The sequence below is a fragment of the Mirounga leonina genome, unplaced genomic scaffold, assembly GCF_011800145.1.
Source record: "Mirounga leonina isolate KUSES-001 unplaced genomic scaffold, KU_Mleo_1.0 Mir_114, whole genome shotgun sequence".
Lineage (NCBI taxonomy): Eukaryota > Metazoa > Chordata > Mammalia > Carnivora > Phocidae > Mirounga > Mirounga leonina.
This window is the reverse complement of record NW_023270265.1, coordinates 3,338,203-3,364,795: the sequence shown is the minus strand read 5'-3', so window position 1 is coordinate 3,364,795 and position 26,593 is coordinate 3,338,203. Positions and strand designations below refer to the sequence as shown.

Here is a 26,593-nt window from a genome sequence, read left to right as displayed (position 1 = left end):
AAATCTATGTTTCAGCTATTTTGCTGGATTTTAAATTTCTACTTCCATTTTTTATTTTCCAAAAGCTTTTTTTCCCTCTGAATTTTCCTTTTTTATAGCCTACTGTTACTGTCTCGTAAAATGCAACATCTCTTATCTGTGAGAATATGCGTATTTTTTTGAAGTGTTCTTCTGCTCCCTATTTTGTGTTTCCTACTTTGCTTTTTTCTGTTTGCATTGGTCTGTTTTCCTTAAATGTCTGGTCATTCTTGACTGACCATTCATATTTGACAGTGAAGTACTAAAAAAAAATAATAATAATTTGACGCTCTATGTGCACAGACTGAGCTTATGTTGTGGGTTTCACTGTAGAGTGATTGAGCAGAGGTCTGGTTGATGAGATGGAGATATCTCCCCTACCACAGTATCTATAGTCCTTTTCTCTTGTGCAGGTTTTCCAAGGAGAGGAATCTGTTCTGCTTAGAGAACTGGCACTGGGTGGGAGTGGGAATGGGAAGTCTGGCTACTTAAGGAAGAGAGCTAGAAGTCTCAGTGATCAGTATGTAAATTTATAGTAATCACCTTGAAAACATACTGAAAACAGGCACCTTTGTTCTCACCTGGGCATGGTATCCCAGAGTCCCTCACATTTAACTAGTCTGGAGAATATACCACCTACCTTCTGTTGGAATAGGTCTAAAAGCTTCTTAAATTGCTTTTCAGCCAATTCTCCCATACTTATCTGTACCTGGTTGTGAAAGATGCTTGGTGCCACCTGTTTTGGGAGTTTTTCTGGAGCTCTGAAATACAAATAAACTCACCTCTTGGACACTCCTAGTTCCCATTCCCAATCTTACAATAGGCACTCCGCGTTCTACTTTCCAAGTTTTCATCATTATCACCGTTTTTGCCTTCATGGGATTATAGGGTTCCCCCTCATCTCCTTTTACTGTCATTTTAGTGAAGTGTTGTGAGGAAATGTTTATTCACTATCTCATATTTATTTTGATGCAAAGTTTTCTGAAACGCATTATTACATGGATAGGCCTCTTTTTTTCTGGATAAAAATTTAATTTTCTTTGGTAATTTAGTCATGATTGTGAACACTGATTATTGCATTGAACACAGTAATGACCTCAGGGACTACTAAGAAATGAAGGTTAAGCTCCAGACTAGAGTAGTTTTTCCTTTATTTATGTTTGCTTTTTATAGTGCTTCTGGTTCTTCCCTTGCTTTTATGGCTATCAGCCATCCCTTCTCACTGTTGTAAGTGGGCCTGCCTACAGAGGCATCCATCCCTTTCTCCTTCTAATTTTCTATTTATGATGTGCTGAAGGTCTTGGAATTGCGTGACATAAGCTTTAGAAGCAGACTCTGAAATAAAGACCAGTGTGAAAGTGAGTAGGAGTGTTTCCAAGAGTAACCTTAGTGTAGTGAGGAAATGAGATCAGGAAGGCAAGTAAGCAAGGCAAGGGTGAGACATTAAACAAAGCCTTGTGGAGTAACTATGGCAAGGGTTAACTATCGCTCAATCCTGTGGAGAATTTGTGAGACAGTGTAGGTCTGACGTAAAAGTTGTCCCAAATAGAGTAAAGAGAAAATATTTATACCCCATCTCATCAGTCATTGGTTAAGGGCTGTTGCTGGGGGGATGTAAAGTCCTAAGCATGTTTGCCTCTCTTTCCAAGCAGGTAAAATGTGTTCAACAGCTCAGATGCAGCTTTTCAACAGAGACACATTTGCTGGATGTTGGGAGTATCCGTGTGCAAGAAAACGAAAAAGAGATCTGAGAAAATGAAAAAGAACACTGACAGCACCAACTATAATTCTCCTATGAATAAAGCTTCCATGCTTAAGAGCATGAAGATTTGTAGTGGGAGGCACTATAGAGAGTTAGGCAAAACTTTCAAATCCCATTGCAAACTGAGAATCACATATAGGTCTACACAAAACTTTGTACATAAATGTTCATAAGCAGCATTATTAACAGTAGCCAAAAAGTGAACAACCATTCATCAACTGATGAACAAATAAACAAAATGTAGTATATCCATATAATGGAATATTATTCTGTAATAAAGAGGAATAAGTACTGATACATACTACTATATGGATGAATCTTGAAGACATTATGCTAAATCAAAGAAGCCAATCACAAACAAAGGCCACATATTGTATGATTCCATTTACATGAAATGTCCAGAATAGACAAATCCACAGATACAGAAATGGAATGGAGGGAGGAGGGAATGGAATGGGACTGATAATGGATAGGAGTTTCTTTCTGGGGTGATGAAAATGTCCTGGAATTAGTGGTGATAGTTGCACAACTGCAAATATACTAAAAACCACTGAATTGTATACTTTAAAAATAAGATCCTCATTTTTCTTCCAGGCCAGTTTTCCTCCTTTCTCCCACTATGCCTTGGTTATAGTCTATATAAAACCTCAGCCTCAGAACTGTTCCATGTTCTGGATTTGTCTGATAATTTCCTCATGATTAGATTTAGGTTATATTTGGGGGGGGTAAGATTATTATATAGGTGATGTTGTGAACATCACCTCCAATGCACATGTCACTTTGTCCAATAGCAATGCTACATTTGATCATGTGGTTAAAACGATGCATGTCAGATCACGCCATTGTAAAGGTACCTTTTTCTCCCTGTAATTAAGTAATATGTGTGATATTTTCAGATTATGTGAATATCTTTGACCTTTCACCTAATGAGTTCAGCATCTACTGATGACTTGCCTGAATCAATTACTATGCTGGATGTTGCAAAATAGGCCATCTATGTTTATTCGTATTATTTTGAAGAATATCCCCTCTCAACCCACCGCTTTTTATCACTATGGATTCACAGATTCTCTTACTCAATATATTAGAATCTACTACCATCATTATGCTTTTTTATGTTCCAACTGTCCCAGTTTGATCAGTGCAAGCCCCTTCAAACCAACTCATATGCTCTTTTGACATGCTTTCATTTGTTTTGTGCACTCCCTTGCTTTATGGAACAAGAGTTGTTTCACTCATTTTATACTTTCCTTGCCCCACACTGAAAACCAGTTCAAATCAGTTCTTAGAAATCTTCCTCACTCTTCTTTGATTAAATAGTACTCTGCTATATAGATGTACTATAGTATATCCAACCAGTTTTCCATTGATAAGCATTTAGATTATTTCCAGTATTTACAATTACTACAAATAACGTCACAATGAATAACTTTGTATATATGTTGTTTCATATTTGTGGATATATATCTTTAGGTAAATTCCAGAAAGTCTCCTATTCTCTTTTGAACCCATAACAATTAGCTTTTGTTCTTATTAACTCTTGTGAAGGTCACAGATAACCAACACGTTGCTAAATCCAGTGGCCAATTATCCATTTTACTTGATCCCTCAGCAGAACTTGACACAGTTAATTATTAATTATTCCTGCCCTCTTACAATACTTTTTTTTTTTTTTAAGATTTTATTTATTTATTTGAAGAGAGAGACACAGCGAGAGAGGGAACACAAGCAGGGGGAGTGGCAGAGGGAGAAGCAGGCTTCCCGCCGAGCAGGGAGCCTGATGTGGGACTCGATCCCAGGACCCTGGGATCACGACCTGAGCCGAAGGCAGACGCTTAATGACTGAGCCACCCAGGCGCCCCTTACAATACTTCTTTTAAGTTGGCTTCCAGGATACTACTTTCTCTTTCTGCCCTGACATTTTCAGTTGTCTTTGCTGGTTTTGCCTAACTTCTCAGACTTCTGTTAAAATGTTCTTGGGCTCCATCTTCAATCTTCTTTCCTCTTCCAAACTCATTCCCTAGAAGATCTTATCTTACATCATGGCTTTACCTATTTTGGCAACTTCCAAATTTCAGCCTGTATCTCTCTGAAATCCAGAGAAAGAAATCATCTTTCCATCTCTTATGTGACGTCTGCTTTTGTGTAAAAGATATCTCAAATTCGACATGTCCAAAACCAAATCCTTATTTTTCTCTCCAACTCAGCTTCTTCCACAATCTTCCCATCTCTGTAAAGGGCAACTCCATCCTTCCAGATACTCAGGTCAAAAATCTTAAGAGTAATCCTTGACTTTTCTTTTTCTTACACCTTACATGCAAATCTATCAGCAAATCTTGTTGGCTGCACTTTCTAAATATATGAATAGAACTTGACTCTTTCACACCATCTCTCCCACTACTATCCTCATCCAGTTCACCTCATTTCTGTCTAGATGAATTCAGTAATTTAATCCCTGCTTTCCCACACCCACATCCATACCCAGGCAATTCTCAGTACAACAACTACAGTTACCTTTTAAAATGGAAGTTAGACCACTGTACTCTTCTCTTAAATACTTTCCAACGGCTTCCCTTTTCATTCAGAATGAAAACTAAAGTGCATAATATGGTCTACAAGTCACTATACAATCTGGATTCCTGTCTCCTCTCAGACTTCATCTCCAACTGTTCTCCCCATCCCTCACTTGCTGTTTCCTGAACATGCTAAGTATACTACCAATTCAGGATTTTTGCACCTTGCCATTTCCTCTGCCTAGAATACTCTTTCCCCAGATATCCATATGCTTTCTTCCTTACTTCCTTAAGTTCTTCTCTTTATAGTTGGGAAAACTGTATAGAACAGGGATCTAACAGCTTCTTAAACAGTTTTCACTCAATTCTTCTTATTTTAGCACCACCCTTTCACCTGCAGTATCCAGAACTTTGAGAAATCTGTAACATAGACTGGGTTGGTTTTGTTTTCCTAACTGCTGTTTTAGAATTAGGTTATTTTAGGTCCGTTAGTTGCCACTCATCCATCTACTTTCAAACTTCCAAAAATGTATGACTGCTTTCTCCTCTCTTATCTGCCCCATCCTTGTAGGCTTACAACTTAAACAAAAAAAACCCCTCTTTACTATACTTTTAGTCAGGGTTTGAAAGGAACAAAATACGGTATGTACGTCATTCTGACATCTTAATATGGATACTTTGATTCATTTCATTTTAAAAAAACATGTACTAGGGGTGCCTGGGTGGTTCAGTCAGTAAGCCTTTGGCTCAGGTCATGATCCTGGGGTCCTGGGATCGAGCCCCGTATCAGGCTCCCTGCTCGGCGGGAAGCCTGCTTCTCCCTCTCCCACTCCCCCTGCTTGTGTGCCCTCTCTCGCTGTCTCTCTCTGTCAAATAAATAAATAAACTCTTAAAAACAAAAACATATACTATAAGGCACTTTCAGAAGGGTAAAACATTTTATAAAAACAAACAAGAAAGCTCTACAAACTTTAAAAGCTTTAAAAAATCACAAATATAAAAACTAATAGTTTTGAATTTTGTTCTATTCTTATTTTTCATATGCATATACTATATTCTTTTTTATATACTCAGCATTTCATAAAAACAAGATACTATCAATGAATCAGTTTGTACTATTTATGATAATTTCAATTTACGTGGTGATAGAGGAGCCCTCCCCCTACTTTTGGAAAGGCTGAAACCCGTTCATCATAAAAAAAATGTAACCAAATTTCATTTATTAGAGAAAACATTCCACGAAACCCTTTTACAATCTGAACTGCCCAAGGAGCTATAATATAGCTATTAAAAAAAAAAAAAAAAAACTAAGCAGTAGCCTTTCCCACTCACATAGGCCTAAGGTCTAATTTACTCTAGGACAAAAAGGCAATTTCAAAGCACAACTTCATGTATTACCAGATAAAGTAAACAGAAAGTGTATATCAACCAAAATAATAATAAACAACATAATTATCATAAATACACTATTATCAATTGCTGTTATAGCAATTTTCTACAAACTTGGCAACTAGAAACAAAACTTACCTGTCTAAGAAGATATCTGGGAGTGGTGGGTAGGTCTGCATATCAGGCACTCGTTCATGGACTATAACCATAATGAAAGATGTAAACCCAAATACTATAAAAACATATATACAACTCAATATGGTCTTCCAGTACTCTGGGTCCAATCTTCGAATAGAATGTTTGTTTTTACCATTCATGTACTGGTACTGATCAGAATTCAAATCAGTGATGGGTCCATCACAGTCATGTGAAGGCTCCCCATTACAGAGCCACTCTGTGCTCTGAAGAGCACTGATGAAAGGTGTCATGGAACCCATGGGACTGTCACTGTTGTATCTCATCTCTTCTAAAACATCAATATGTATTTTCTGCAATTTTCGGACTGAAAGCATTAACCTTTTAATGTCCCCTAAGATTTTGATTTCCAGAGGAGGAGACCGGAGATCATATTCAGTCAATGTTAATAATGTGATTCCATCAAGTCGATGCTTATTACATAAAATGTCCACATATTCAAAAAAGCCTTCATCCTTTAGCCAAACAGCTACATGCTTGGTAGTCCAGCGACGAATACAGAGGTGATTAGGAACAGCCATTTCCTCCTCCACTGCCTGTCCAGGGAAAAGAGGAAAACAAAACAGAAACTTCAGTGTGTCCTAACAACTCCTTTAAGACCAAATACATGTAAACACACCAGAAACAATAATTTATTTACATTGATCTACTGGCTTCTAGAAGAGAGTAAAAGGAACAAAAATTACTCAATGATTGGTTTTCAGTAGATTAACATTCTAATAATTTTATGCATATAAACCCAACAGCAGAAGGCTAATGACTAAACATTTTTACAAAAAATTACTCTACAAATGGCCTTTCCATACCATAGCAACCATAATTTAATTAGAAAAAGCCTACTGTTGGAATAATTGAGAAAAATCATATATTAATGCTTTTCATAAAATGAGATATAGAAAGATATGCAATGCATAAAAATAAAACAAATTTCAGAAATCTTCATGTTTGATTGAATAAGTATCTCCTACTTCTCCAAAATGAGAAAACAAAACAAAAACAAAAAACAACACAAAGGCAGACAGATAACTAGTTTTAGGAAAGTCCTTAAACATATTTCTATCCACTATACAAATAACGATTTCTACAATAGATATAAAGCCTATAAACCAAATATGAATATCTATATCTTAATAGCTCAGTTCATCCTATACCTTGAATATACCATTATAGAACCGAATAAGCAATTTCCTTCTTAAACTATCACTGAGATTTCAGTGACAAAGTTTTTAAAAGAAAACTGTCATTTTGATGTACTCACAAATTTGAGGACCCAAACTTTATATTGGCTTGTAAAAGGCCAATAATGACTGTTTCAAGAAGTACTAATAATTTTTACTACTTTGATCCACACAGTTCTGTTTATGTTCTTTTCCCATTTTAAAACTTTCAGTAACTTGGGCCTCTATCAGGTTTATAAGATACACAGGAGACAAAGGCCTACATCAAAAAAACCCTATTTCCCTAAAGTATGTTTTCTCAATTACTAAAGCATGTGGGTTTTATGACATTTTCCAGATTTCTGAAGATCCTATTTCCTTCTGAGATGATTTTTTAAAAAACACAGTAGGCAAACTTTTTTAAAGCATAACAACAACAACAACAAAGAATGATACAAGAAATACCCATGTGCCCATTACCCAGCTTGAAAAAAAATATAAAATAATTCCAATACAGATGTTCTGTTTCTTAATCTGGGTATTAGTTATACAGGTCTGTTCACTTTCTAAAAATTCAAGAAGCTGTATACTCATGATCTACACTTTTCTCTACATATGTTAAACTATATTTTAAAAGTTTGCTTTAAAAAGCCCAAACCAAAACATCAATACAAGTGACTGTCCCCCTCTGATATCATCCTCTTCCTCCCCCTTTCCAGATAAAATAATTCTTGATTTTGGTGTTTATCATTTCTTTATAACATGTATATCTGGCTATGAAAAACCTTCTATGCTTACTTATGCTGAAAAAAGTGAAAAACTGCTACTGTCCTCCTTTCTTCCCCTATCCACGCAAACTTTTGCCACGAAGACTCATAATCACTTGAAAAAGGCAGATACTTAACTACATGAGCACCACTTACACCATCAGAAATACTCAGCCAGCAAGAAACACTCACTAAATATTTCTTAATTGCTAAAAAGCAATCCTAGTTTTTGGAAGCCTTAAATCCTATTTTGTTTCCAAACAGAGTTTTTCATACTATCAATCCACAACAGCTTTTCAGTCTGAGGAAATTAACAGCACATCCACCTATAAGGATCTGTATGTTTTAAAAGGCTGTCTAATTCTTATATACTATACAGCTACAAGAAGTCTCTCTTACTCAGCTCTTTCTAGCTACACTGCCTTTCCTAAGGCCAAGGAATTACACGTTTTATGCAGTGTAACACTGAATTTTATACATACTAATGTATATCATTTTATATAAGTTATTACATATATAAAATTCCATTAAAATATCATTTTGCGGGGCGCCTGGGTGGCTCAGTCATTAAGCGTCTGCCTTCGGCTCAGGTCATAATCCCAGGGTGCTGGGATCGAGCCCCAATTCAGGCTCCCTGCTCAGCAGGGAGCCTGCTTCTCCTTCTCCCTCTGTCTACCACTCTCCCTTCTTGTGCTCTCTCTCTGTCAAATAAATAAATAAAATATTTTAAAAATAAAATAAAATAAAATATCATTTTGCTGTTTTAGTTCATATATATACCCAGATGGTTTCATCCCACCCACTACATACATCTTTTTCCCAAGATATGCTCTGAATAAATTATTTCATCTTTGAATATCCAACAAGCACATGCAACAAACTCTGTAGCAGTAACAATGTAGCAAATTTGGTAAGCTCATCTCACACACAAAAAGGCCAGATTTCTTCTGTCATTTTATTTTCTATTCTGCTGCCTTTCTCCTTTCTCAAACAGCTTACCATCAATGGGTTCCAAGTCACTCCCATCCTTGTAGCATTATCCTTCAGTATGGTTTTGTCTCATACACTGCTCAAAATGATCTTCTCTCTCATAGTTTTTTTCCCCCGTCTTATATCACCAGTTCTCTACACCCTCAATCAGGCTAACAAACAGGCTTTGAAACTGGTGCTTTAGCTGCTAGAAAATATGAGTTACACAAGGAAGCCTTCTGGAAGTCTTTGAGCCTGCTGTGGCAATGCCCTAAAAACATGACACACTCCACTAATGTGCTTCATCAGGTCAGGACATGTCCTTTAATTGTATGCTACCACATATAGTTAGAGACCCATATTTAGCTAACACTGTGAAAACCTCCTCTAAAGAGGTATATTAAAAAGATGATAAAAGGCTTTAGGGCCAATTTAATATTTCTATTGTGCCATAGAAACTACATGAAACAGGAGAGTTTGAAGTTTCATACAAATCCAAAAAATGAAGAAATTAGGTTAGTAAGTTTTTAAAAACACTTTCAGCTTTTTTTTTTTTTTTTGAGGGGGAGGGGCAGAGGGAGAGGGAAAGAATCCCAAGCAAGTTCCACGTGAGCGTAGAGCCTGATGCAGGACTCTTATCTCATGACCCTGAGATCATGACCTGAGCCCAAATCAAGAGCCAGACGCTTAACCGACTGAGCCACCCAGGCGCCCCAGAACACTTTCAACTTTAATCAATAATTAATATGAATAAATTATCAGTTAAAGGGACTGTTTCTGACCAAGATATAATAAGAGGGACCAAATTTACCCACCCACCTCAAACAACCAAATAATAGACAAAATATATGGGGGGGGGGGGGGGAGAAAAACTAGCTTTAAGACATTGGGCATCAGACAAAAAAGATCCCTGAAAGACGGGAAACAAAGTAACCCTACTGCCCCAGCTTACTGCCTTGAGAGGTTTTTTTTTATATATATCTACATAGATACATAAGAGATTTTTTATTTATTTGACAGAGAGAAACACAGAGAGAAGAAACACAAGCAGGGGGAGTGGGAGAGGGAGAAGCAGGCTTCCTGACCAGAGCCGAAGGCAAGCGCCTAACGACTGAGCCACCCAGGCGCCCCTGCCTTGAGAGCTTCCAAGTGATGTGTGGCACAGGACACAAAATGGGTGAGGCCTGGCAGACTTGCTGAGTTGAGGAGATGGAGCTGAGAGTTTGGGGAGATCCAGGTGGCTAGTGTTCATGAAATAGAATACTGGAGAGCAGAAAGATGAACAGAGAGAACTTGTTATGGACTGAATGTTTGTGTCTCCCCAAAATTCATATGTTGATATCCTAGCCCACAATTAGGAGGTGATTAGGTCATGAGGCAGAACCCCCATAAATGGGATTAGTTCCCTTATATGAGATATCCCAGAGAGTTTTATCACCCCTTCCACCATTTAAAGACAGAGCTAGAAGATGACTGACTATGAAGCAGGAGGCAGGCCCTCACCAGACACTAAATCTGCTGGGTTTTGATCTTGGACTCCTCAGGCTCCAGAACTGTGAGAAATAAGTGTGTTTTGTTTAAGCCACTCAGTCTACAGTAATTTTAGTAATTTTGTTATAGTAACTAAAAAAGACTAAAACAGAACCCCAGAGATCTGCAGACTCTCCCTTGAATATGCAGCTGAATACTGATTATCACATATACATGAGGAAACAAAATAGGACAGAAAAAAGAACCACCCAGAAAGATTAGGGGGGAACAACATCCAATATACACAGAAGACCAATAAAAGTGCCTACCCCAAACAGCCAGACTGGAAAAAAAAAAAAAAGAAAATCTCACAATCCATGGGGCATTGGGCAAAGCACACAGGAAGATCTTGTCATAGTAGTGAGACAAAATCAATCTTAAAGCAGTAGTTATTCAACTGGGAGCAATTTGCCACCCCTCCCCACATTTGGCAATTTCTGGAGACATTATTGGTTGTCACAACTGGGGGGGTCACCTAAAGGTTGCTGTTAAAATTTTACAAAGCACAGCATAGCCCTTCACAACAAAGAATTAACTGATCCAAATGTTATAGTGCTGATATTGAGAAACCCTGCCCTAGAATGAACATGTCTCTGGTCCAGCCAAACAAATCTTAAAAGCAAGATCCAAAAGGATCAAATTGTTTTCCAGTAATTTAACTACCTCCCACAACAAAGCTCAAGAATATTACTAGGAATACAAAAGTATTCAGCACCAGATAAAATCCATAATATCTGGCATCCAATCAAAGATTACCAGACATGTAAAGTAGGAAAATTCACCTATAATGAATAGAAAACCAATCAGCCAAAATTGACCCAAAACTGATACAAATAATAGAATTAGCAGACAAGGAAATTAACTAAGTTATAAGAACTCTATTACGTATGTTCAAAAAATTAGACATGGACACAAAGAACATTCAATTCTAACTTCTAAAGATGAACTTACAATATATGCAATGAAAAATATGCTGGATGGGATTAACAGCTGATTCTTATCTGTAAAAGATAAGAATAATAAACTTGAAGACATAACAATAGGAATTATTCAAAATGAAATACAAGAAATATCATTTTTTCCTATCTTCCAGAAAAGGAGAGAACCAATCTTTCCCTCTTTCTTTTCTTTTTTCTTTTCTTCTCTTTCCTTTCTTTTCTTCCTTCCTTCCTTTCTTTCTTTGAGGGAGGGGAAGGGAGTAGAGGGAGAGGGAGAGAGAGAATCCTAACATGGGAAATGATCTTACCATCCTGAGATCATGACCTGAGACGAAATCAAGAGTCAGATTTTTAACTGACTGAGTCACCCAAGTGCCCCAAGGAGATAATATTTCTGAATTCATTCCATAAGGCCAGTATTACCCTAATACCAAAACCAGGCAAAGACAGCACAAGAAGAAAATAAACTATAGCCTGATAGCCCTTTAAGAACATAGATGCAAAAATTTTAAAATCTTAGGCAATCAAATCCAACAATATTTAAGAAAGAATTAATACATCATAACCAAGTGGTATTTATCCCAGGAATGCAAAGTTAGTTTAACACTTGAAAATTGAAATAATTCACCATATTAATAAGCTAAAACAGGGAAACCACATGATTATCTCAAAAGACACTAAAAAAGTTGGGGTGCCTGGCTGGCTCAGTTGGAAGAGCATGTGACTCTTGATCTCAGGGTCCTGGGATCGAGGGCTCCCTGCTCAGTGGGGAACCTGCTTCTCCCTCTGCCTGCTGTTCCCCCTGCTTGTGCTCTTTCTCTTTCTCTCTCTGACAAATAAATAAATAAATAAACAAATCTTAAAAGCCTTTGACTCCTTTGCCTATGCTCCAAGGAATTGATATATACAATGGTTTTCAACCTGGCTACACATCTGAATAATCTGAAGTTTAAAAACATGCCTGTTCTACTGCCCATGCCCCACCCCAGAACAATTGGATCAGAATCCCTGAGGGGACAGAAGCTTGACATCTGCATTTTTTAAAAGCTCCCGAAGTGATTCTGAAGCACTATATTAGACCATCCAATCTAATTCTGCTTGTTCTTCTATTTCTGGCTTAGCTAACATTTAACCTTTCAAGTCCCTTCACACACATCTTATTTTATCCATTATATGTTAATTTTGTGTTGAATAGCTGTCTCTCCTATATTATAATCTAAATGATACAACTGAATAAAACAGTTAAACATATACATAGAACTGCTGGTAAAGAAGTATCACACTCTAGGGTTGACTGCTGATATGTATTAAGAAAAACTGCATTTATTTTATACTAAAAATAATTCTTTAGAATCTGTTTATAATACCAAAACCTAATACCCAGAAAATAGAGAATTTTTATTATTTTATTTTTTAAGATTTATTTATTTGAGAGAGAGTGCGCGAAAGAGCGAGCAGGGGAGCGGCAGAGGGAGAGAATCTTTAAGCAGACTCCTCACTGAGCAGGGAGCCCCCAGGGCTTGATCTCATGACCCATGAGATCACGACCTGCACCAAAACCGAGTCAGATGCTTAACCACTGAGCCATCGATGTGCCCTGAAAATTTTTATTATTTTTAAATAACTGATCAAATTTATCCACAATTTATGTATTTCTGATAATTATAAGGAAATAAGTCTTCAAAATATAGTAAGAATGCTAAAAAAAAAAACTATAATATTTTTAAATCTGTAAGTCCCTGGTAGGATTTAACAGCTTTATTTTCAACCCGTCCTTTAGCTTTAAGGAAAAGCAGCATGATATGGTGAAGAGCAGCAAACTGGTTGTCAAAATTCTTGGAGCTTAATTTCATTAATATTAACACTTTAGGTGACTAAACTCTGTGGCATCTAAATACCTAATCTGTAAAATGAGGGGGGAAAGAGCGAGCTAATAGAAGGAAACTAACACTTATGAATATCTATTACAGGTCAGACACCATCCACGGTTATTTCACATGTGATTTCATTTAATAATAACAATAATAATAATAGCAATAATAATTCCTGCTTGATCTTTGCCTAGTTGCTTTGGGGACTCTGCCTGACTGGACCTGTTTTATCTTTTTTTTTTTTTTAAGACTTTATTTATTTATTTTTTATTTAAATTTTTTTATTCTTGACTTTATTTTTAAGTAGTCTCTGTATCTATATCCTAAATCACACACTCTAAATTCTGACCTGTGTTCAGTGCATTTTCAGGAAGTAACAAGAGGCAATAATTAGATGAGCTAACATTTTAAGACTTTTACAAAGTGCCAGGAAGTGTTCAGTGTTTTACTTGTATGCTCAAATAATTCTCACAACCATATAAAGTAGGCATTATTATCTTCCTCACTTTACAGATGAGATAACTGAAGCAGATGGATTAAATAACTTGCCAAGATAAATGTGTACTAGTAACTACTACAGACAAGTTTTCAACCCAGGCAATCTCATTTCAAAGTCCATGCTCTTACTCACTACACCACACCATCTCACATAAGCTGAAGGCTCTTGTACTTCTGTAGGGATTGAATCTCATAAATATTAAATATTTTCTAGTTATCAGCAGAGGAATTTATCAAAGGTTTTCAGTTACAGTACATAAAGGTTACATAAATGAGACTGCCTAATGATGAAAGCTTTCTTTTTTTGATGGAAGCTTTTTGAATCACAAATTTTACACTGTTTAGTCTCAAACATTTACTGTCTGCTATATGCAGATGTCAAGTAATAAGGCATTGGGGATAAAGACAGTATTAAAATGCCCTCATGTTATGTTTGTTCACCTATTAAATATTTATTGTGCACATACCATGGGAAGGGTATTGCACTAGGCAAGTGGCACTTACCTAGATGAATCTGAAACAGAGCCTGCCCCCAATGATTTTAATCTAGAAAGGGATATTAAAGAAAGTCATTTTTTAAAAAAAGGTAAAATCAATTACAGCTGCTAGTTCTTTATATACATTAGCTCGCTTAATCCATAAAACATAACAAAGCAGTTTACTTAATGAAACGTTTAAAAAAATTGGAAAGTTAAGGGAGTTGTAAAAGAGAAGTTATTTCCAGTTGGTAAGATCAGAAGAGTTCTTGGAAGTGACATCTGAGCTGAGCCTTTAAGGAGAGATGAAACTGTGGATAGAGATGGAGAAATAAAAGTACACCAGTAGAGGAAAACTGCATGAACAAGGGTATGAAAACAAAAAACAATGAAGAACCATTAGTGTTCACAGGGCATAAGGGAGTACTGGAATATTAAGTTGAAAATAGAAATTGGGGGCGCCTGGGTGGCTCAGTTGGTTAAGTGACTGCCTTCGGCTCAGGTCATGCATGATCTCAGAGTCCTGGGATTGAGTCCCACATCGGGCTTCCCCTGCTCTGTGGGGAGCCTGCTTCTCCCTCTCCCTTTGCCTGCCACTCCCCTGTTTGTAAGCACACTTGCTCTCTCTCTCTGTCAAATAAATAAATAAAATGTTAAAAAAAATATATATATATATATATAAATTGGGGCTAGATCATGGAAACCTTTAATTGTCAAGTTCAGAATATTCTATAGACACGAGAGATTCTTTTTTTTTTTTTTTAAGATTTTATTTATTTGACAGAGACACAGCAAGAGAAGGAACACAAGCAGGGGGTAGTGGGAGAGGGAGAAGCAGGCTTCCTGGCTGAGCAGGGACCGCGATGCCGGGCTCGATCCCAGGATCCTGGGATCATGACCTGAGCCAAAGGTAGACGCCCAATGACTGAGCCACCCAGACACCCCTGGACACTAGAGATTCTTGAACAAGAGGATCACATAATGCGTGTGCTTTACAGAGAATAATTGTCGGAAAAGTGTAAAACAGATTGTAAGGACTGAAGCTAGCATAAAAGTATTTAAGAGACTGAATGAAGGAAACAGCTTCTAAAAAATGATGATGAAAAATGATGATGTGAGAGATGAAAATGATGAAATGATGATGAAAAAATGATGATGAAAAATGATGATGCAAGAGATGAAGGAAATACTACACGAGATGAAAAAATGGCAGCGATTACACTCTTTCTGACAAATACATTTTTAAAAACAGCATATGTAGGGGCGCCTGGGTGACTCAGTTGTTAAGCAGGGAGCCTGCTTCTCCCTCTCCCATTCCCCCTGCTTGTGTTCCCTCTCTCACTGTGTCCCTGTCAAATAAGTAAATAAAATCTTTAAAAAAAAAAAACAAAACCCCAGCATATGTAGACTTCTGCTTGTGGGAAGATGGAGTAGACATACTTTTCCCTATTACTCCCTGGACAAACCACATACCTGAGAAAGGACCCATATCTAGAACATATAAAGAATTCCCAAAATTCAACAGTAAAAAAACCAAAAATTCAATGAAAAAATGGGCAAAAGACATATAAATAGGCTTGTCATCAAAGAAGATATATGAGGTACACCTGGGTGGCTCAGTCGGTTAAGAGTCTGCCTTCGGCTCAGGTCATGATCGCAGGGTCCTCGGATCGACTCCTGCGTCGGGCTCCCTGCTCATTGGGGAGCCTGCTTCTCCCTCTCCCTCTGTCTGTCGCTCCCCCTGCTTGTGTGCAATGGCGCACCTGTGTATCTGACAAATATAGGCGCCCCTCTATATCTTGATTGGTACAATGGTTAAACAAATCTACTCATGATAAAATGACACACAACTATACACACATTTTGAATGGTCTTGATACTGTTCTATAACTATGTAAGATATAACTAGTGAGGTAACTTGAGTGAAGGGTAAGTGGGATCTCTCTGTACTATATACACAACTTCCTGTGAATCTAATTATTTCAAAATTAAAGTTGAAAAAACTTTTAAAGGAGCAAAATGTCCTAAAAAATAGTACATGTAGCCTATGCATATATCTTTAAATAAGTAAAATGTCCAACTATTAATAGTTACTCCTCCAGTGAACTCTTTCACTCTCTACCTTAAATATTTCTAAAATTCCTGAATTTTATACAATGAGCATGTAATACTTGATATCCAAAGGGAAAAGACTCAAGAAAATGACAAGGGGTGCTAGGGTGGCTCAGTCGGTTGGGCATCTGCCTTCGGCTTGGGTCATGATCCCGGAGTTCCAGGACTGAGCCCCGCATTGGGCTCCCTGTTCAGCTGGGAGTCTGCTTCTCCCTCTCCCTCTGCTCCTCTCCCTGCTAGTGCACTCTCTCTCTTTCTCTCTCGCTCACTCTCTCAAATAGGTAAATAAAATCTTAAAGAAAATGAAAACAATATTACTTCTCAACTGTTTGAAGCACATCACACAAATAGATATGAATAGAAAATTTCAAAAATCAATTAAATTCAACTATTAACCCATGTATACATATACACACTAAATAAAAGGTAAGAAATACTGAGGCAACTAACAAGACCAAGAATTCCAAAAGAACATCTGATTATATATCCAGCTCCATCACCCATTAACAGTATGACTTTAGAAAATGACTTAACCTTTATACTTTGAGACCAAGAGATTACAAACAGAACTAATTAGAAACATTAAACATATAATGTTTTGTAAATCAGGATGACAGAATTCTTAAAATGGTAGAATTAGGAATGATCTGAAAGATCCAGTATAATTTTTCAGAAACAATAAAGGCTTGAAAGTTAAATAAATTTCAGACAGCTATTCTGCAACAGAATTTGATATAAAACCCAGAAAGCATAGTAGTTAAGAATGCTGGCTCTGGAAGAGAATGGAGAGAATATTAGTTCTTACTCCACAGCCTTGTTAAGATTACCTGGAATAATACATGTAATGCACTTATAATAATGCTTGGCAAATACAAACTGCTCAGTAAATGTAAGCTAGTATTGTCATCCTCATCAACTCCTCTTTTTGCTAGTGTTGCCCTAGGCCTGAAATTAAATCATTAGGATAGTCATCTATAATTAATAGTCAAACCCACTCTTAACTTTTGAAATCTTTGGGTTAATATGAAATAATTTTGAGTATTTGAAAACAATTGTAAAGTCTTATAAAGGTTTTGCTCAAGGTGGAATTACCTTTTAGGGAATCAACAGTGTAATAAAATAACGTAAACAAAAAACCAAAATAACAACAGTGATTCCAGTTAATCAGAGTAGAATTCAACTCAACAGGAGTTCCTCATATAAAGACTTGTTTAATACCAAGTTTAACTTAATAAAAATATTTCAACAAGAGCATAACAACCTCTAAAAAAATGTTATAGGTTGATGCAACTGATTATTGTCCTATCTAAAAGTACTTCTAGGGGTGCCTGGCTGGTTCTGTCAGTGGAGCATATGACTCTTGATCTCGGGGTTGTAGGTTTGAGCCCCACATTGGGTGTAGAGATTACTTAAAAATAAAATCTTAGGGACGCTTGGGTGGTTCAGCCGGTTAAGCGTCTGCCTTTGGCTTAGGTCATGATCCCGGGGTCCTGGGATAGAGCCCATATCAGGCTTCTTGCTCAGAGGAGAACCTGGTTTTCCCACTCCCTGCAGCTCCCCTTGCTTGTGCTCTAACAAATAAATAAAATCTTAAAAAAAAATAAGTATTCTATACTTCTAACAATTTGGGAAGAAATTGGGAAAATTTCCTCAAGTGACAGGTACTAATAACTGGAAAGACACAAACTATCCTGCTGGTTTTAATTATGCAAACACCTAATTTGGTTATGTGTTTCTAATTTATCATTATGCAATCTTTAGAATACAAAGGATGTATCAACAGGAGCACGCAGGTGGCTCAGTTGGTTAAGTGTTCAACTCTTAATTTCGGCTCTGGTCGCGATCTCAGGGCTGTGGGATTGAGCCCCTCCTGCGCTCTGTGCTCAGTTGAGGAGTCTGCTTGAGATTCTCTCCCTCTCCCTCTGCCCCTCCCTCTGTGTGCTCTAAAATAAATAAATAAATAAATCTAAAAAACAAAACAAAAAAACCCACAAAGGATATCAGTAAAATGAAAACTTTACTTTCTGTGTGTCTTATAGAAACAATGCCTAGGTTCATATGGTGACAGTCGTTTTAAATATGGATTTTCCTTGTGGTTTCACTTGACCATGTGTACTCTAAAATACTAGAGTACAGGGGCGCCTGGGTGACTCAGTCGGCTAAGCGACTGCCTTTGGCTCAGGTCATGATCTCAGGGTCCTGGGATCGAGCCCCGCATTGGGCTCCCTGCTCAGTGGGAAGCCTGCTCCTCCCTTTCCCACTCCCCCTGCTTGTGTTCCCTCTCTCGCTTTCTCTCTCTCTCTGTCAAATAAATAAATAAAATTTTTAAAAATAAAATAAAATAAAATACTAGAGTACAGCCTGAAGCAATTATCTTCTTTAAAAAACATACACCGTCTTTAAAAATCATACATTAAAATGCCCCTAAAGGAATTTAGAACAACTGATGAAACTTGATTTATAAATATAAAATGTGGGGCGCCTGGGTGGCTCAGTCGGTAAGCATCTGCCTTCGGCTCAGGTCGTGATCCTGGGGTCCTGGGATCAAGCCCCGCATCGGGCTCCCTGCTCAGCCAGGAAGCCTGCTTCTCCCTCTCCCACTCCCCCTGCTTGTGTTCCCTCTCTCACTGTGTCTCTCTCTGTCAAATAAAAAAAAATAAAAAAAAAATTATAAATATAAAATGTGCTATTTTTGAAAGTTATTACTGATTTGGTATACAGTAAAATTTTTATTTATTTTTTATTTTTTAAAAGATTTTATTTATTTGGGGGGGTGGGAGAGAGCACAAGCCTGGGGAGGGGCAGAGGGACAAGCAGACTCCTTGCTATGAGCATGGAGCCCAAAGTGGGGCCCAATCCATGATGAGAGCTGAAGTCAGATGCTTAACCAACTGAGTGACCCAGGCACCCCTACAGTAAAATTTTATTTTTAAGCATTCAACTCTTTTTTTTAATTTATTTGAAAGAGAGAGGGAGTGAACGAGAGGGAGAACACGAGCAGGGGGAGTGGGAGAAGCAGACTCCCCTGCTGAGGCGGGGCTCGATCTCAGTACCCTGGGATCATGACCCGAGCTGAAGGCAGTCCTCCAACCAACTGAGCCACCCAGGTGCCCCCCCCTTCAGTAAAATTTTTAAAAATTATAATTTTCAAGTGATGTATAAAACCTAAAAAATAATATCCACATCTCAAGAGAAAAAAAGGGTGAAGAGATTTTTTAAAATTATATAAAGTTAATGTTACTATATTCCCCTTCAGGCAATTATACATTATAATTGAACTCACACTAAAATAAGCTTAAGTCTAATTTTACCTAATAAAGCTTAATTATAATGCACACAACAGAGACAAATCATACCAGTCTGCAGATCCATAAACCAGAGCACAAAATTAATTTCTATGAAAGTAAAAAGCCTAAATTACAATGTAGAAGGACAAAGTTTACTTTGGGCATTTAACTCTGCAGTCTGTAGTATTTAGGACTATGAAGCTTTTTTTTCTAATCTCATCTTTATTTTCTTTAATTCTAAATTAAAATTTTTTCATTGAGCAAACACAAAACTATTATTGTCTCTTTATATTTATCTAAAAATAGTTTACTTTTTCTTAATAAGCACAGAGCATTGTTTCCAAAACATCTATGAAATCTTCTATAATTACAAGACAGTTACGAAGACCCTGAACCAATTTCTTCCATCAATTTTTGAAACTCTAGCAGTGATTCTCTACTGTTTTGTTATGTTCCACTTTTAAGCAGTAGAGTTTGGGGCAGCACATTTGAAGAAAGGCTGTACTTCAGTTCTCAGATATTTTTTGCTGCCTGGACCATGCACTCTTACTATGCTATTTTAAAAAAAAAAAGTTGTCATGTATACCAAAGAACACAAACTTTTTCTGGCTCCAACTTGCCTTTAGACTAAGACTCCCACTAGCAGGTTGCACCTAATTCTGTATCACATCCAAAACCGTCTCAGCTCAACGAGTAAGAATCTAATAGATAACACTGCCCAGTTTAAATCCTCAGTTACAGTAAAAGTTTTTACACAATGATGAAAATTTAGTAGTAAATTTGATGAAGGGTTCCTGATCTGGCTGTATGCCAGTACAAAGAAATACACCAGCAAAGAAGTATATAAAATTCTAGTTCTTATTCTAATCACTAAAATGATATTTAGAAAGGCTAGTGGTTTGACATAATGATTAGTAAAATCTTTATTTTTATATATGCTACACCTCCAAATCAAATCAACATAATGGAAAAGGAGAAACTGGCTCAAGATTTCAAAATCTATTACAATATTGCGAAAATATACCAGACTTGGGCCCCCAATTTAAAGTATGGTTCTGTGGGTGCCTGGGTGGCTCAGTTGGTTAAGCGACTGCCTTCGGCTCAGGTCATGATCCTGGAGTCCTGGGATCGAGTCCCACGTCGGGCTCCCTGTACATCAGGGAGTCTGCCTCTCTCTCTGACCCTCCCCCCTCTCATGCTCTCTCTCTCTATCTCATTCTCTCTCTCAAATAAATAAATAAAATCTTTAAAAAAAAAAACAAAAAAAACTTAAAAAAAATAAAGTATGGTTCTGGCAATCTTTGACTTTTATGACAATATTATATTGATGAAACTGACATCGATTTAATTTAGTCTCAAACTACCACTAATTTGCAGGCATTTCCAATAACTCAGTGATACAGTTTCACTTATAAGAAGACCCGAAATTAGAATTCATGGTTCTCATCTCCTACTAGAATGCCTTAGCTGTCAAGAATTTTAAGAGAACAAAGGGTCAAGATAATAGATACATTAGTACCTCTCTTGACCACTGCCACAATTCAAATGCTTAATTAAACCTACTATAAAAATTTGAGACAAATATAAATAGAGGTCACTGCCTTCACAACACCCCTTTGAGGTACACAGGATAAAAAACTGTTCTGTGAAACACTGTGATTAAACTATTGTTAACAAGTAAACTACTGTAAACAAGTTTTCCCAGTTTCTACTGTCCTAACCAAGAGCAAAGATAAACTCATGTTACATTCTGTACTGAAGTGATTTTATTACTGGGAGGACCCAGTGTGTAGTGAAGTAACAGAACATTTCAATACGGAGGCATGAAGTCTAGAGTCAGCTAAAAGGGGTCAGGCTTAAGATCCAGTGATGATGGTACTGTATATATGGGGGGAGGAATATTGACACCACAGTCTGTCACAAATCCATATCCCATACTCATATAACAAATTACGAACCAGTGACAGAAGCATCACGTAAACACCGAATTGATCTCCAAGCGAGTCTGGTTCATGCTCTCCAATTTTTGTTAACTTCTGGACTTCCTAAAGCTAAGAGGACAGTAAGACCTAAAGTAAGAATCACTGTCATGATTAATGGCCATGTTAGATTCACACTACTATTAACTTCATATCCTTCAGGCCTGGAGGTAAGAATTTTCAAAGAATATCTAATTAATATAGTCATTCTTATAAGACAAAATAATAATAATATTCATTAGAACATCTGTGATACAACAACTTCTCAAAAACAATGTTCAAACTTCAATTCTCAAAAAAGCCACGAAAATGTCTCTAAATCAGCTATGGCAAAGTTTTGAAAAAGCAGTGAAGATTTAGTGGTTAACAAAATAAGAATGTTTACAAGTAGTTGTGCAATGTGAATTAGAGTCTTTACAGAATGGAGAGTACTACTGAAATCAAAACTGATTTATCTAAGTATATCTGCACATTCTGCCATTGTGGTCATGATGGCTTCTTCTTGTCTTAGGGAAACTGCTCAAGCACAAAACTGATTTTCTTTACAACTAAGTGTGAGAACTGTCAAAGGGAAACAAAAATAACTATTAGGCATGCTAATATATTAATTGTACAACTCCATTTAATGGTTTACTTAATTTCATAGTAATATTAAGATGTAACCTTAATAGAGAGTTCTATTTCAGTTCAATTCCATAAATTTTTAAATGCTGAGACTTTTATTTAGAGCTAAGTATGAAGACATGGTCTTTAGAGAATCTCAGTCTGGTGTCGGTTAAGCAGAAACATAAACAACAGTAATACTATGTAACTTCCAACTAAAGATCATTTGTATTAAATTAGAGAAAAGGGAGTTAATCTTTTGACAACAGTTAAAGGAAAGAGAATTTATCTCTCCTTTGAAGAAATAATTACTAGTACACTGAAGATATGACACAATCTATACACATAAATATTTAAAAGATTTTGCAATCAGTACATTTTCACTGCATGAAGATTAAACAGTAGATACCCGTTTAGAGAAGAAACACTTGATTAAAAGTTTGTTTTGAAATGGCCAACGAATTTGCAAAATGTATAACCAAATAAAAAGTTGTAAAAGTAATCTTATGAAACATAGCTAAAGACTTCCTGAAGCCATGTTATAACTTAACAATTACAAAAGGAAACTAACTTATTTCTACTAAAGTGAATGTAAGTATTGCAATCATTTTTCTGGCACAATTATTGTTTTGGTACTATGTCTTCTATAAAAGGTATCTATGGTACCCACCTATCCCAGTTCTGTTTACTGCCTACTACAAGCACCCTCTATTCTTATTTTTCTAGATCACTCTATTAAAAATATTATTCAGGGGCGCCTGGGTGGCTCAGTTGTTAAGCATCCGCCTTCGGCTCAGGTCATGATCCCAGGGTCCTGGGATCAAGCCCCGCATCCGGCTCCCTGCTCGGCGGGAAGCCTGCTTCTCCCTCTCCCACTCTCCCTGCTTGTGTTCCCTCTCTCGCTGTCTCTCTCTCTGTCAAATAAATAATTAAAATCTTAAAAAAATATATTATTCATACAATATATGCAAAATTGCATTAATATTGGTCCTGCAAACTTGTCAAAAGTACCCCTTCAATTTTCAAGAGACCCCAATCCTGGAGTTATGAGTGAGAGAAAGAGCTGGTATACCCGGACTGTGGTGATTTCACATATACAGCTGACCCTTGAACAACAGGGTTTGAATTGTACGGGTTCACGTATAAGCAGATTTTTAAAAAATAAATACAGTGCAGTCCTGTAAATTTATTTTCTCTCCCATATGATTTTCTTTGCTCTAGGTTACTTTATTATAAGAATATAATACATAATACACATAATTTATAAAATGTGTTAACTGTTTATGTTATCAGTAAGGCTCCTGGTCAACAGGCTATTAGCTAAGTTTTTGGAGAGCCAAAAGTTATAGGGGATTATGACTGCATGCTTCTAAACCCCTGCTGTTCAAGGGTCAACTGTAGTTTTATAAACTCTTTTAACCAGACACCTGCACTGACCATATTTTTACCCTGTAGTAAATATACGTGTCAACTCAAGTTGTCAAAGTGTAACCAGTCAATACGGAGTATCTGTAAAACCTAAGTGTCCAAATTCTTGTTCTGCTTTTTTTAAATTTAAAGGTAACGTATTAAATCTTTTTTCTTAAAGATCTAAACTTGTCTGGTATCTAAAGTAAACTTTAAGAAAAAAAAATACAAAGAAAAAACCCACACTATTACTGTTAGAAGAAACCCAAATGATATCTTCTTTTTAAAGATTTTATTTATTTATTTGAGAGAGAGAAAATGAGAGAGAGAGAGCATGAGAGGGAAGAGGGCAGAGGGAGAAGCAGACCCCCCGCCGAGCAGGGAGCCCGATGCGGGACTCGATCCCGGGACTCCAGGATCATGACCTGAGCCGAAGGCAGTCGCCCAACCAACTGAGCCACCCAGGCGCCCCCAAATGATATCTTTATTGTCAGAATCACTCCTTTCGCTATCTTTTCCAAACATCACTTCCTTTTTACTACTTTCCCCCAGCCGTTGCGGCAAATCAGTGTTCAACACCGTCCCAGATTCTTAAAAGGATCCACTGTCTACAAACGAGAAAGCCCCACAATCCAAGCATATTACCCTAGTGATCTTCGGCGCTTTCAAAGACACCTGTGAAAATGCCAAGTCTTGAATTAGATCCCCAAGGGCTCCTTTTCTTTCTTGACCCCATTTCTCTTTTTCGGGCCCTGCAGGTCAGATGACTTCCTAACAGACAGCCCCTCCCTCTTCCAATCAAACCTAAATCCTTCTCCTAATTAGCAAACCTCCCCCCGCCCCGCACCTTCGGTCAGCTACCACGTCCGTCACAACCCGGTCCCGTCTCTCTCGCCAGGCCATAATACCGCCCGCGGTCCTGGCTGCTCCGATCCCTCGCCCCCACCTCCAAATCCCCAAGCATCCCTTCCTCCGGCCCCTCATTCCCGCGGAACCCCTTGCATGTGCTTCCCTCACTACTCGGCTTCCCATACCCTCCAAGCCCTTGCCTCTTCAAAGCCACCTCTCCCTCAGGTCTCCCGCTACCCTCGCCCCTCAGCCTCCAGCCGTCGTCACCCTCCTCAGGCCCTCGGCTCAACAGCCTCCATTTCCCAGATTCCATTCTAGAGCAGACTCTCCCGGCTCCCGCAACCGTCTCCTGCGGCCCCTCCGGATCCCAGTCCTAGGCAGCCCGGCTCCGCCCCTGACTCCCAACTCATCCCCGGCTGCGGGCGCTCCCCAAACTCCCCTCTCCTCAGGCACTGATCCCGCTCACCTCCGCGGTCCGAGTCGGGCTTCCCCGACCCACCTCCGAGTCGGCGTCCGAGCCGCCGTCGCAATCACCGGCCCTTCGGGCCTGGCCAGCGTGAAGCGCCTCGAGCGGCGGAGGCGGAGGCCGGGGAGGCGAGCCGGCGTGGAGGCGGGGGCGGTGGCGGCTGCGCGCAGGCATCGCTTCGGCTAGTCTCTGCGGCTCCCGCAGCCACTGGAATCCGAACCGGAACTGCTTCGGGGGGAGGGGCCCTATGGGCGTGAGGCGGAGCCATACCGGCGGGGGCGGGGCCCAAACCGGAAGGGTCGCGGGATTCAAGATGGGCGAGGGAAGGAAAACCGCGGCGAGGAAACCCGAGAGCGCATGCGTCAGCCCGAGCGCCAAAGTGGGAGAAAATAAGGGGCTGGTGAAAATGGCCTGGGGCCTATGAGATTAGTAGATGAGGTATGGGAGCAAGAAGAGGTTACCAAATTCCTTTGGAGGGAGCCAGCTCCTCCGCAAGAGCCAGCATCCAATGATCATTATTACCATTTATTGCCCTTTTACTTTCTGACAGTCCTTATTCCAAATGCTATATAAATATCTCGCTTAATCTTTGTGCCAACTTTGCAGGGTATTATAACACAGAAGGGCCAGGTAACCTGCTTGAGGTACCGCAGTTAATATGTCCTAAAGCTAGTATTCCTGCTTAAATCTGTCTAACTTCAGAATCTGCTCCTCTCTATTTTCGGAAAGTCCCCAACCCAGGCCTAGAATTGGCATAAGCCAAATCCCAAACCACCTGCAACCTGGGCTCCAAATCCTCCTTGACTGTCTTCCTCATCAAGTGCAGGGCAGACTTCAGTGGCTCTGATGGGGTGGAGACAGGTTCTAGAGTGGACATGAGTGCATACTTCTCCCACCGGATCCCCTGGTGTAGCCCTTACCCTCAAGCTGGACTCAAGACCAGGGGCAGCTGGGAGCCTTCCCACTGCAGCTCATACTCCTTCCATCCCATCAGGGCCTTCATGAAGTCACCTGAGAGTGGGCAAGTCATCTTACCTCTTCTGCAGGTAACTGGCTCTGACAGAAGGACAGATATAGACCCTTCTCAGTTTCTGTTGTGGGGGCAAAAGCCCTTGTAAGCAGGGGAATCTCCACCCCAAAAATGTTTCTGATGACAGTCCCTTTGGCTCTTCAGAAGGTCTAAGGCCACATTCACTTCCCTTCTCCCCACTTTGATATACATGGCCCATTTCAGCCTTCTCTTTTGAGAAACCAGCTATTTTAATTATAGAACCATTGTTCAAACCTTCCCCCACAAACCCCATGAGCATCCTTTAGATGAAATCCTCCATGCCTCCTCTCCATATTTCTCTGACTCTACAATGCAGGAAACTTCCCCCCTGAGCTGCATAATCCACAGGCTCACTCAGCAGCCATATGGTTCCCACCCAGTTTGTGGCCCACCCAGACCTGCAGAGCTTTTTTTTTAATCATTCATTGTTGAAACCAACCACCCCCTGCTCCACCCTGGATCTCCACTTTAACTCAGTCTTCAGAACTAAATAGCCTTATTCAGGGCCCTAACCCTAGTAGTTCAACAAATGTTTCTTAGGCATCTACTATGTGTTAAACACAGAATATCCTTTGTTTCATTTAATCCTCATAATTCTTTCAGGTAGGTGTAATTATCCTTACTTTACAGTTGAAGAAACTGAGGTAGAAATGTAAAGTGACTTACAGAGATATGACTGATTCCATGTTGTCACGGAGTTTGGGGTTAGGTGGGTGACTTGGGGAAAAAATGTCCTGTTCTTTCTGGAGGCCTCTG

At 38.6% G+C, this 26,593-nt stretch overlaps 1 protein-coding gene across 6 annotated transcripts in view; it reads right to left on the bottom strand.

Annotated features, from left to right (window-relative positions):
- The window catches only part of SAMD8 (sterile alpha motif domain containing 8), a 38,590-nt gene extending 12,003 nt beyond the window's left edge, over nucleotides 1–26,587 (bottom strand). Inside the window, exons 1-4 of one of the 6 annotated variants that reach the window (XM_035022380.1) lie at nucleotides 24,787–24,827; nucleotides 14,112–14,153; nucleotides 11,252–11,301; nucleotides 5,821–6,413 (exon numbers count right to left, since the gene is read on the bottom strand). In XM_035022380.1, the coding sequence (XP_034878271.1) occupies nucleotides 5,821–6,398 (578 nt within the window). In that variant the 5' untranslated portion in view covers nucleotides 6,399–6,413; nucleotides 11,252–11,301; nucleotides 14,112–14,153; nucleotides 24,787–24,827. Of the gene's footprint in view, nucleotides 1–5,820; nucleotides 6,414–11,251; nucleotides 11,302–14,111; nucleotides 14,555–24,786; nucleotides 24,983–26,503 lie in introns of those variants that run through there. The other 5 variants (XM_035022392.1, XM_035022371.1, XM_035022387.1 and 2 more) reach the window with 5 other exon arrangements.
- Nucleotides 26,588–26,593: the final 6 nt, after the last annotated feature.